Source organism: Armigeres subalbatus, chromosome 1, assembly GCF_024139115.2.
Source record: "Armigeres subalbatus isolate Guangzhou_Male chromosome 1, GZ_Asu_2, whole genome shotgun sequence".
Classification (NCBI taxonomy): Eukaryota; Metazoa; Arthropoda; class Insecta; order Diptera; family Culicidae; genus Armigeres; species Armigeres subalbatus.
In genome coordinates this window covers 42,325,345-42,338,343 of record NC_085139.1, presented here as the reverse complement: position 1 = coordinate 42,338,343, position 12,999 = coordinate 42,325,345, and the positions used below count along the sequence as shown (strand labels likewise).

Genomic DNA, 12,999 nt, shown 5'->3' with positions numbered 1-12,999 from the left:
ACGGCTAATACTCGCGCCCGTTAATCTTGCTCTCCCTGCTGATCTTTATGAGCGATATAAGACATCGTAACCATCAATTCTGTCAAGCTTATTTCCTCGAACCAGCATCTCGCCAACAGATCCAAGTTCTTGCTTTGAGGGCATGACCCTGATTCTTATCTCAGTTTTCCGAATGCAAACAATGCTGCCGCCAGAGAATCGCATCGACCTTCTCCTGAATCCAGGGTAGGATAACTTTGCATAGAACTTTGAGAACGGTACACAGCAACATAATGCCTCGTCAGTTATCGCATACACTCAGGTCACCCTTTTGGGTACCGTCACTAAGATACCTTGCATCCAGTCGACCGGGAAAGTTGCGGTGTCCCAGATATTACGAAATAAACGATACAGTAGTTGAGCGGATGTCATGGGGTCAGCTTTGAGCATCTCGGCTGATATGCGATCGACCCCTGGGGCTTTATTCGATTTCATGCTTTGGATGGCTGTTTGAATCTCTAGCAGTGATGGAGCTTCGGTATTGACGCGTGTTATACGTCGGATCCTAGGCAGATCATGCCGAGATGGTGATGGCCTGGCTGGCACTTGAAAAAGTTGTTCGAAGTGCTCGAACCAGCGTTTCAGCTGGTCAGTTGGGTCGGTCAATAACTGATCATTCGCGTCTTTCACATGCATTATTGCATTCATCTTCGCCACGCTTAAGCGTTGTGAGATATCGTAGAGGAGGCGAATGTCCCCGGTTGCGGCGGCTCTCTCTCCTTCGTCAGCCAGAGAGTCTGCCCACGCTCGCTTGTCCCGTCGACATGAGCGTTTTACTTCCTTCTCAAGAGCCGAGTATCGTTGACGGGCTAAGACTTTGGCTCCTCTGGTTTTCGATCGCTCTATCGCGGCTTTGGCTTCTCTTCGCTCCTCTATCTTTCTCCAGGTCTCATCGGTGATCCATTGTTTTCTCTGGGTGCGTAGTTCGCCCAGATTGTTCTCGCTGGTGGTGATGAAGGCATTCTTGATGGCGGTCCATTGGTCTTCCACGCTGCCACCTTCCGGAATATCTGCAGCACGCGTCTCCAGTTCTTCAACGAAGGACCGTTTCACCGTGGCATCTTCCAGTCGGCGTGTGTTGAATCGTCGTCCAATTTTTTCCTCCTGCCGACGAATCCGCGCAATGCGCAGGCGTATTTCGCCGATGAGGAGGTGATGATCAGACGCGATATCGGCACTACGTTTATTCCGTACATCAAGAAGGCTCCGTTTCCATTTTCGGCTGATGCAGATGTGGTCGATTTGATTTTCTGTAAAGCCGTCACGGGAGACCCACGTGACCTTGTGAACGGGTCGATGAGGGGAGAGTGATCCACCGATCACCATGTCGTTATTACCACAAAATTCTGCGAACAGCTCTCCGTTTTCGCTCATTTTTCCGAGACCATGGCGTCCCATAATGCGCTCATGGTTCGAGTTGTCGGATCCGATCTTCGCATTGAAGTCGCCCAAACAGATCTTGATATCACCCTTCGGAATTCTATCTACGACGGCATTGAGTTGACTGTAGAAGTTCTCTTTGTCTTGCAGATCGGCAGCATCGGTTGGCGCATAACATTGGATTATAGTAAGGTTTCGGACTCGTGTTCTAAATCTGGCAACGATTATCCTTTCACTTATAGGTTCCCACTTCATAAGCGCAGAGTGTGCCTGAGCGCTTAGTAGGAAGCCAACTCCGCGATGCCGGGGAGCGTGTTCACCTCGTAAACCAGAGTATAGCAGAACTTGTCCCGACGGCGTTCTGTGTTCTCCTAAGTTTGGCCAACGGACTTCACTCAGTCCCAGGATCTCAAGCTTCATGCTGGGCTAGGGTTTAAACGTTCCATGTTCCTATTCGTGTCCGTTGTTTCGCGCTAAGAGTCGTCGCCGTAAAATCAGTCAGTATTCTTTCATTATCGGATTTTCGAACAAATTGATGTTTCGGGAACAGTAGGTTGTTGGCCCAAGATTCCCTATCCACCGGGATGGGGCTGCCATCTTAGGTATAGCTTCCGGGGAATAGCATTTCATACTCAGCCGCTGGATGCCAGAACAGACGCTGTTGGAGCCGCACCTCCTTGGTGAACAGACGCTCTGTCAGTCGGGTCAAATTTGTTTAAAGTCCCACCCAACACCAGGACTAGGCTAGTGCGCTTTGAGCGGCACACGGTCGCTTTGATAGGGCCTGCTTGGGGACACATGCAGCTTTTTATAGGAGTTCAACAGAGCCCACTGTCGAACCCCACCACATCCTAGGCAGAGCCCACAGGACGCACCCTCTCACTCTAGCTGATGTCAGAAGGACAACAGTGCCCAGGCTGCACTACCAGCTAAGTACGCAACCCTTAGCTGGCGGTCAATTGTCATCGGAAGACCCGTGGAAGCGTGAGTATTGGAACTTGTGAGGACCAGAGCTATGTTAGGCGCCCCTTCCCGGATGTCAACTCACCATTTCGAAGCCCTTATGATCGGTCTGCGCAAGATTAAATTAGAATTTGATTTTTTTAAACTGATTAATTCCTTCTGGACTAAACATCTCCAGGACTCCGAACAAACTTTCATTTTGGATTGCAAAGCCGCGTTCAATTTTTTTTCCAAAAATTTCTTAACTACCGATCATAAGGGACCCCAAACCTCAATTAATTTTTGGTTGCATCTTTAAGCGCGGTCCGGGACAGAAATTAATGAGATTTTTCAAAATTGACCAACCTGGATTCTGGACTAAACATCTCCAGGACTCCAAACAAACCTTTGTTTTGGATTGCAAAGCCGCGTTCCAATTTTTTCCAAAATTTTCTTCACTGCCGATCATAAGGGACCCCAAACCTCAGTTATTTTTGAATGTATCTTGAAGCGCGGTCCGAGAAAGAAAAAAAAACAGATTTTTTCAAAACTGATTAATTCGAGGTGAGGTGAAAAGGCGTATTGCAGCTGCAAATAGGGCTTATTACGGACTTCGTAACCAGCTCCAGTCCCGTAGTCAGCAAACGAAGACAAAATTCGCGCTTTATACTGCTCTGATTCTTTCGGTGGCTTTATAACTACATATATGATGTGCTTCAAACATGAATATTGATAAGAAGAGTGATAGATGTTGTCGAATCTATCTCTTTCCAGACTAGACTAGACTAGATAGGTTTTGCCTCAAATAATGTAATAAACTTTGCAGAGCCGCGTAGGAAGTTCATAAAAAATACTGAAAGTTCTTTACGGTCATCTTCGAAGTAGATCACGGAGAAGGAAGAGGTTTGATAAGCTTTAAAAATTAAAAGTGGTCGAGTGGAAGGGAGTTCAAAATATCCCTATTTTTGTGTGACGCATTAAATGAATATTTTTTATTTTTTGTTTTTGTAATCTATGATCAATAATTATTGAAGCGGTAAGGATTGCTTGATAAGTTGAAAAAAATCAGGACGTTTCAACGAAAAAAACCCCAAATCCAAGAAAAAATTTTTTTTTACTAAACTCACGTACTGCCAGATCTCATCGAGTCAATTAATTGAACTCTGAAGTGGATCGGTCTATGTACAGCATCGGTCTAGCGTGGAGCTGACGATGATTTGGAACAACTACTGGGCCTGATAGATCAAAAAAATTCCACATCGGACCTAGTCTAATAATAAAAAAACGAGCAATGGGTAATGTTTTCAACATAATCGCGAGTAGACGTAGGACTTGGAGTTCGCCTCAGCCATCATCGGCCTCCACCCGTGAACTCCGAGCGATGCTATGTGCGATTGCATCCATCGCAACCGACACCACTGCATCTGACCATCATCAAGCTCAGAATGACAAAAAAATGCGCCCACTTCTTTCATGCATATTCGCAGACCCACTAGCAGTTCTACCGCTGGTGACTGCATGCTGTCGCTGTGTAGGTAAACAGCGAACGAACGAACCAAACGAAAAATGCGCGAGCAAAAAGCACGTCAGTACGCGCTGCTGTCACAAATTGTAATGACTCGCACACGGCAGGCACTGCTTCTTTTATACACAAAGAAAATCGTCCGGTAGACCCGGAGGCCCGTGACATACCGCATTCTGATGTCCGTGTTAGGAATGCACGGGATTGGTTACATATGAAATTTTTACTGGCTTTGACAAGAATTGAAATTTTCAATAGCTTATCGTTAATAATCTTAAGTTTCAATGAAAAAGGCAAATTGGTGGAGAGTGTCTGATTCGATTGATATATAAACCTTAAAAATCCATCGAAAGATAAAGGCGCTAGTAGCGTTCAAAATCTTCCCTTCCAGCGTAACGCTCTCGATTTCCAAAAAATCTAAATGACACCCAGTATAGTAAAGAAAGACGTAAGTCCTACGTCAAAAACCTACTTTGAAGTGGGTTGATTGAAAGCCGGAATCCCCATGGGACCTATTCGGACCAAGGAAATTCAACTCTGGAGTAATTCTTTGGATGGATTGGAATCACCATTTGTCCTAGTTGGGTTGATGATTAGTTCTGAATTAGGATAAATGTTCGGAATCGCAATGAATCGCCTGCTTTGAGCGTGCTTACAGCGGCACACAAGGAGTTAACTTTCTGAAATCAGTATGGCGAAAGGCATCTAAGGCTCGATTTCTCAAAATTAAGCACCTTCATCGAAATAATATTTGGTGGGCGTAGTAGCGGACACCCTCCTACATAACCGGTACAAAATAGTTTTTCATGAAAAGTTCCTAATTTTGAGAAAACCCGCGTTAGATGTCTTTCGCCATACAAATTTCTTGCGGTTAACTTTCGCTGGCTATTTGCGCATATACGATAGCGCCTGGAAGTGGAAGCGGCGAGTAGCAAATCAGCCACTGCCAATAATTCATTGGACTTGAACGAATAACAAAAATCAAAATCTGGCATGCTGTGGTTTAAAGGAACTGGAAGAAGTGGATCACTGTTTTTGGCACCCCCTGAACGCTGGCGCCTTTGGCGAGAGCCAACCTGGCCAACCGCACGCTACGTCGCTGACGGGCGATATTTCCTCGTATCAATTTTGATCCCCAAAATAACGGGACAGTTTTTGATCTGAGATAAATCCTTTTCCTCCATGGTGACAGCCACGACAGTTCAAGCACCCACTAGAAACCACTCTGACTGTCCATCGAAAGGATTCTTACGGAGACTGGATTTACTTCACCGATAGTTTCTTAAACTGAGAATCAATTGGGTTCCCAGTTGCGTATGTGGAAGCTTGCTTTTTTGTGAACCTCAGCATTGAGTCTGCAATCTCCAACGCTATATGAATGGCCTCCTTCTCGTCCTTGTCAGCGCTTTTTAAATAATCAGCGACATAATACTTGTTTTTGAATGGCGCCTCTTCATGATAAATTCAGAAAAAAATCCTTTTCAAATTTAAAAGAATTTCCCTCGAAAAATCCGAAGAAGTTTTCTCTCTCTCTCTTCGAATATTCTGAAAATTTTCTCTTCGAGATCCAGAATAAATTATCGTGAAATTCCCATTGAAATGTAGTAAAAAATCAAAAGAATTTTCCTTGATCATTTTGAGGGCTTGCTGGTCATATGGCTACCGCTTCTGCCTAATACGCAGGAGGTCGTAGGTTCAATCCCAGGCCCGTTTCATTCCTCCTACTTTGTATCTTTTCATATATTTCTCATGTTCTAGCAATCGCTAGAACTGGAAATTGGCTTCATACCGTTTCCATCTTCTATCGCTATACCTAAAACTTAATTAGTACTAGCAGGTAGCTGTAAGAATTCCTTAACCAAGACGAACCTCTGCCTTAAAACCAAACTCCAGATTCCAATAAAATTCTGCAGAAACTCGTGGCGAATACAGGGGTGTTCTAGGCTTGCAGTGGGCGAGTGACTGCACCATCAATTCTCGGGTACTTATTCAAAAGGACGTATGTGATTTTGTAAACAAAGATTCAAACGTCAATTTGTCCAATCTGATAGCACTCCCACGCAAATCATCACCACAGACAGGTAGAGGAAGCCTTCGGCTACCTGTTGGTGGTATTGGTATGCATGGGAGTGCCATCAGATTGGACAAATCGACGTTTGAATCTTTGTTTACAAAATCACATACGTCCTTTTGAATAAGTACCCGAGAATTCCTTCCCATCCCCAATTACCGTGAGAACGTAGCCAGCGCCGTTATCAACCATCCAAAATACTAGAGCTCTCGGACTGTGCACAGTAAGGTTGGAGAGCCAATCCCATGCTTCCATTCATTGGTTCCCTGTGCAATTGCTATTGTTCTGGCCGATCACGGAGTAGCAACTAAGAAATACACGATCATCATGCTCATGCTCATAATCAGAATATTCCTTGGTCATTTTGAGGAATTTATGATGAAAATTTGGAAAATAATTTGATTCAAAGTTGTAGGAAGTTCAACAGAATTTCCAATAGAAATTCAGAAATATTTTTCACTGCAATTTAGAAGAATTTCTTACAGGCAATCGAAATAGTTTCCCAATCAATTGGAGCATTATATGTATTACTTTATCTCGTACCGCCGGAGAACTATTTTCAAATGCTGCCACAGTTAATATTTTGTATGAATGATTGCAGAAGTGATCAATCCATAACATAAAAAAATATAACCAATGCCTCATTGAATTATTTTCTTCCAGAGTCCCATCCCTACCGGAACCAACGATGCCACCGCCACCGATCCCAACGGAAAACAACAACAGTTCACTGCCAAACTCTATGCCGATTCCGTCCGCATTGGATCAGCACCACATCCACCGCAAGGAGGAACCCATCTACGAAGCCGTCATTCATCTCAAAGAGCTTCCCCCACCGCCCGAAGCCCCGGACAAAGTTCCACCGGTCCCGCAGCATCAACCCGGCCAGGCGCCGCCTTCACTTCAGCAACAGCTCCAGCAACAACATCAGCAGCAGGTAGCAGCGCATCAGCTCACCTTACAGCACCAGCTTCAACAGCAGCAGCAGCATAACAACCATGCGCCTCCACCGCCTCCACATGCCCACGGAGTGATCCACCAGCCGCAGCACCTGGAAAACGGGGCTCACAAGCTCCGACCAAAGAGTCCAGCTGTGATCCGGTCAGCCAGCCCGGTTCAACGAGGTTCAGGTGGACCGATGAGTCCATCATCGCCGAAACACAGCCGACCGAGTTCGCGAGCCTCTTCTACCGGTGGGGGTCATCCATTGGCCGAGCGTGAGCAACGTCGTAAGTACCGAGTGGAGAAGAAACTACAGGAGATGCAGCAGATGGACATAACTGAACGGGAGAAGGAATTGCTGAGGGATGATGTGTACTACGACATCCTGGAGTTCGCCGAAAGCTACTACAATACTCATGAACGATCACCGGAAGGAACCATCATGGCGACCTTGACACGAAAAGGACGCAAGTCGGTCGACATGGTACCGAAGTATGAAATGATCACGTACTACCGTGGCAATACGATTCCATCGTCGCACATCCATATGTACGATCCGGAGAACGTGACTATTGCGTGCAATATTTTCAGGGTGAGTTACATTTGTACAACATCGAAGGTCGTAACTGATTCTAAAGTTATTGTTATATTTTATGATCGATAGGATTTGTGCAAATATATCCGTGGGGAACTGAGCAACGAGAAAGAACTGCAGGTCATTCAATTCATCATCGGACAGGGAATCGAACGGGAAGAACTGCGAGATGAAATTTTTGTGCAATGCATGCGCCAATCAACGAATAATCCGAGCGTCGATTGGACCGACCGGGTATGGCTTCTACTTTGCCTAACTATTGTGGCGTTCCAGCCCAGTAAGCTATTATTCCGATACTTCGTAAGTTTCCTGAAAAAGAACCTGGAGTCTCTGGAGGGTAAATTAAGACAGTACGTACAATGGTGCTTGGATAATTGTAAAAACACTAAAGTTCGTTGTCGTCAGTATGCTCCATCCAGTGTTGAAGTTGCGGTAAGTGAAGGTATTCAGTGTTGCCAGTTTTTCATTTTACACGATTTTCTTCAATTGGCAGGCCATGCGACGTCTGGGAACGATTGTGTGTCGGTTCTTCTTCTTGGATGGCCGTACCAAGGCCATAGATGTGCATCCCACGGATACGGCAAGTGACGCTGTTGCCAAACTAGCCGAGAAATTGGGCTTGTGTAATATAGAGGGCTGGGCCATCTATCAGTCTCGTCCGGACGGAGAGGAACACGTCAAGTCACACGATTATCTTTACGATATTATCGCCGCATGGGAATCGTGAGTATCTCTAATTATTTCATAGTTTGCTTTTTTTGAAATGGAAATTTGAGTATTAGAGAGACTAATGGTATGAGTTTGACCTAACTAACAAAATGACGATAAATGTGTTTGAAAGCTAGACTTTATCTGTAAATAGATCAAAGTTCAAAGAATTCGTAGCATTTAAGACCTTGTGGCAGAAAGTGAAACTAAGGACATCCAATAATAACCTCATTTTGTACAAACATCATCGAGTGCGCTCTGACAAATCGCGGTGTTCTGTGGAAAGGCGGTGTGTTTCATCGGACGAAGGGTTTGCCGTGGAATTACATTCTTCCGAAGATCGTCATTCATAACTTCGAAAATACGACTTTTTCAGCGGACGTGATCGTGACTGTCATCAGACCAATATCGTCAAAAAGGTCAACCGTCGGGCCTATCGAATCTTCCTATACCTCAAACTACCGGAAGAACTATGTAGCGAAGACTTTACGAAGCACTACAAGACTTGACAGGGCACATCTTGCAATGAACTGCATTTGAATGCAGATTGATCAAAGTTCTAGCATAGATTTGTTAACCATCTGGTAAACCAAGCTGATCAAGGAGACATCCAATCTTTCTTACAGTAAACAAACGAAGATTCACGCTGGAAGTTCAACACTGCGCAAAAATGCGACAACTTTGGGCTCGGGTGAGAACCGATTCGTCTTCAAGAAAAGACTGTTCAAGAGCACCCGTGAACTGTCGCAGGACCCAGTTGAGGTCAATATGCTGTACGCACAGGCCGTTTACGCCGTCGTGAAGGTAAGATTCATTACTCCTTACTGAAGAACAAAATTACCAAAAATCTTTTTAGTGTGACGACTTTCCAGTTTCGGAGAAGGTCGCCCTGCAGCTAGCTGGCTTACAAGCTCAGGTCGCCCTTGGTGATCCTTCAAACCAACCCAAACCAGAGTACTACTCAGATGTGGGCAGTTATCTACCAGAACGTGTGAGCAAATCCCGGGAGGAACAGTTCTGGGTTCCCATTCTGGCCCAAGCACATCGTCAATACGGCGCTGGACGTACCGAACTTACCGCTAAGGTCTTGTATCTTTCTTGTGTGATGCAGTATCCGCTGTACGGTACCACAATGTTTGCTGTATCGTATCGGGGCTATTGGAGCTACGGAAACAGTTTGATCCTCGGCGTAAACTGCGAAGGCATCATCCTGATTAAAACGGATGATAAATTTGTGCTGCACGAGTTCCGTTACAGCGATATTGAGTCGATCATGCTCGATCCAAGCGATAGCTTCATTACGATCAGCTTGAACCGCCATACAAACACAAACAATACCACAGATCAGCAGCGATGCTTCGTGTTCGAAACGTCGCAGAAAAACGAGATCGGGTCTTTGATCGTGTCTTACTTCCCGGCGTTGTCGAACTGGATCACAGAAAACGAAGTCCCCGTTAAGAAAAGTAAGGGGATCACCAACGAAGATCGCGTCAGACTGCATCACAATGTGGTTGTATGCCGGCGACACCTGGTGGATGCAGAAATCCTCCGAAAGCCGCAAGACCCTAGCGGTGGCTTTTTAAGGAACACACTACGTCGGCTTTCGAAGCACCGGCTGGAGAAACTCCGTGCTGAACACGGTAGTTCGGCGCACGATCACGGAGAAACTTATAAGGGCTTCCCCCATGGGTACTGGGCTTTCAGTCGGCAGGCTCTACCTCAGAGTATGAGTAAGTTACCAGATCAAGAAGAACAGTCTATGGTGCAGGTGTTCAACTCGATTTTGACCTACGCTGGTCTTGGTCAGAACGGTAAGAACTACAACTTGTTCAAGTAAATATTGTAAAATTTTCGTAACCGTTTTGTTCCAGGTGAAACGGTGCAACGGGCAGAAGACGAACACATTACATTGATTCAATCGATCATGGATCGATGTATGCGGAAGGAATCCCTACTGAACGAACTCTATCTGCAACTGATTAAGCAAACTACCGATCATCCGGATCCTAACTCTCGTGTTAACTTGAGGCACTGGGCTTTGCTATCGTTGGCGTGTAGCGTAATTCTCCCCCCGCAGAAAGTAGTTAGAAAATATTTGATAGGTCATTTGAAACGTTGTGCTAGCGACTTTATTAGCGAGGAAGGCAAGTATGCTCGGTTCGCCGAGAAATGTTTCTTCAAAACGCAGGGAACCCGCCGCCGCCAATGGCCTCCGAGTCGGGAAGAGATAGTCTGTACAATCAATCGAAGGCCAATCTACGCTAGGTTCCATTTCATGGACGGACAATACCATTCGGTGGAGTTCCATCCGAGCTCGACGTCTCGGGAGGTCATGGAAATTGTCAAAAAGAAGATAGGATTACAAGAAAATGCACAAGGTGAGTTGATCTTTTAGGGTTTTCCAGTAGCATCACCAGAACTCCTTACCATTGCTTCCAATTCATTCATCTCGCGTAGGCTACGCCATCTACGAAGTGCTAGGTGCTTCCGAACGTGCTTTGCTCCCGGACGAGAAGGTGGCGGACGTGATGTCGAAATGGGAGAAATACCGAACGGCGGCTGCACAAGCCGTTCAGCAGAATCAAAACTCGAGTCTTCCGCCGGCTTGTCGAAGGCAGCATCATCTTTTCCTATTCAAAAAGCATCTTTTCTGCGATCAGTACATGAACCTTGAGGATCCGGTAGAGAAGGAACTGCTGTACCATCAAGTACTGCACGGTTTAAGGACCGAGCGGTTCCCAATTTCTGAAATGGAAGCGGTGAGACATCATGAAGTATGTTTCAGTGATTTGAAAATAATAAATGTTTTTACTCTCCGTAGATCATGTTGACGGCTCTGCAAGGTCAGCTCGAGTTGGGTGATTGCACGGACGTAGTTCAGGACTACCGTTCGATAGCAGCCCACTGTCTACCGCCACGCTTCGTACCGAACATCCCCCACGAGGGAGTGGCCATGCATCACCAAAGCTTGCGAGGAATGACTTCAGCGGAGGCGAAGAAGTCCTTCCTCAATCTGATTCAAAGCTGGCCCCTGCACAAGGCGACCATCTTTGATGTGATGCAATCGTTTACTTCCAACTGGCCTCGGATACTGTGGCTGGCGGTGGATCAGAAGGGGCTGCACCTGCTAGAGCACCGATCGCGCAACACGCTGTGCACGTACGAGTACCAGTCGATTCTGTCGTTCTCGCCTAACATGAACTGCCTGATGATCATCACCGGGTCGGACAAGAAACAGTCGAAGGTTATACTGACGACGGCACAGGTGAGTGTATAGTAGAGATAAGGTTTGGTGCATTTTATTTTTCAGAATAGATTTATTAATTTTCCTGATAATTTAAGTTAAAGCAACCCAAATGATTGTTTGGAAAATGTGAAATAAATTTAACTACTCGTGATTTGAGATACAACCCAAGTAGTAATTATGGTTCTCTTGGAGACATCGATTAACTCGTGGTTCATTCGTCTCTTCTACGTACCGTCCGCCATCTGCACCCCATCATAGAAAGTACGCAGCACTTTCTCCAAGTGCGCGTTGGTCCTCCACGAGCATCGCTTAGGCCTCGTGTCCGTAGAGAACTACCGATCTAAAGAGCGTTTTGTAGATAGTCAGTTTGATACGGCGGCGAACTCTATTCAAACAGAGCGTTTTGCGGAGTCCAAAGTACGTACGATTTACCGCCATGATGCGTCTCCGAATTTCTCTGCCGGTATTGAAGGTCACCAGTGAGCCCATATACACGAATTCTTCAACCACATCGATTTCGTTACCACCGATATAAACTCGTGGGTGGCTTACATTGTCCTCTCTTGAGTCTCTTCCTATCATGTACATCATCTTCGATGTGTTGATGTCTGATCTAGGCTTTCTTCATCTTCTCAAAGTTACGTGCCATAATATCTATGTCGTCGGGGAAACCAAATAGCTGAACGGAGTATCTGAAAATCGTTCCACTCAGGTCAATCCCTGGCATTCGGGTTTCTTTCTCCAAAGCGGTGTTGAATAGCAGGCACGAAAGAGCATCACCTTTCCGTCACCCTCTGCGCGTTTCGAAGGGACTCGAGAATGCCCCTGAAACTCGAACTACGAACATCACCCGATCCCGCTTTGATCAACCGTATCAGTTTTTCTGGAAATCCGTGTTCGTGCATAGCTGGTCCCGATCGATTGTATTATATGTGGGCACGTTTTATGCACGGCATTTCTGCAATACTTGACGTATGGCGAACACCTGGTCCGTGGTAGAGCGTTTGCTCATAAATCCCGCCTGGTACGGTCTGACAACAGAGCGGACCGACCGACGAAATACGGACTCCCAACAGGCCAGCGGAACTCCGGAAGACACCGGACAATGCGTTTCGGTGAAGAACACGCGTGAGACCGATACTTTTGAATGCCTTTATTTTGCTCGAATTGGGTACATACTGAAATGATGTTACTTGTAAGTTTAGAATGTTGTTGCCAGCAATGCGGTGCAGAGACGGCGTTATAATGAACGTTGCCCCTACTTTATAGCTGACACTCCTCCTCGACGTCACGGAACTGGTTTAGTCCAGCCATCGGCACTGACCAGCAGCCCCATTGTTTCCACGAATCGCTGCTGCTTCACCGTGCCACATCTTTATCGACCAGGTCGTTCGTGTAGTGCAGCCTAGTGTCGATATGCTTGAACCTCCTCGATTTGCGTTCCGTTTCTACATAATCGATTATCCTCCAGAATGGTGGTTGACTTCAGTTGATTTTCCCCTATTTCCTCCAGCAGTTGTCTCAACCCAACTAATTCACGGCACGCTTCCGAC

The 12,999-nt window shown here is 45.9% G+C and overlaps 1 protein-coding gene across 1 annotated transcript in view; it reads left to right on the top strand.

Annotated features, from left to right (window-relative positions):
- The window catches only part of LOC134224737 (unconventional myosin heavy chain 6), a 236,132-nt gene that overhangs the window by 212,751 nt on the left and 10,382 nt on the right, over window positions 1-12,999 (top strand). Inside the window, exons 8-15 of the mRNA XM_062704271.1 lie at window positions 6,618-7,488; window positions 7,561-7,923; window positions 7,985-8,214; window positions 8,826-9,003; window positions 9,056-10,010; window positions 10,071-10,577; window positions 10,657-10,958; window positions 11,021-11,464. Of these exons, the coding sequence (XP_062560255.1) occupies window positions 6,618-7,488; window positions 7,561-7,923; window positions 7,985-8,214; window positions 8,826-9,003; window positions 9,056-10,010; window positions 10,071-10,577; window positions 10,657-10,958; window positions 11,021-11,464 (3,850 nt within the window). The remainder of the gene's footprint in view (window positions 1-6,617; window positions 7,489-7,560; window positions 7,924-7,984; window positions 8,215-8,825; window positions 9,004-9,055; window positions 10,011-10,070; window positions 10,578-10,656; window positions 10,959-11,020; window positions 11,465-12,999) is intronic.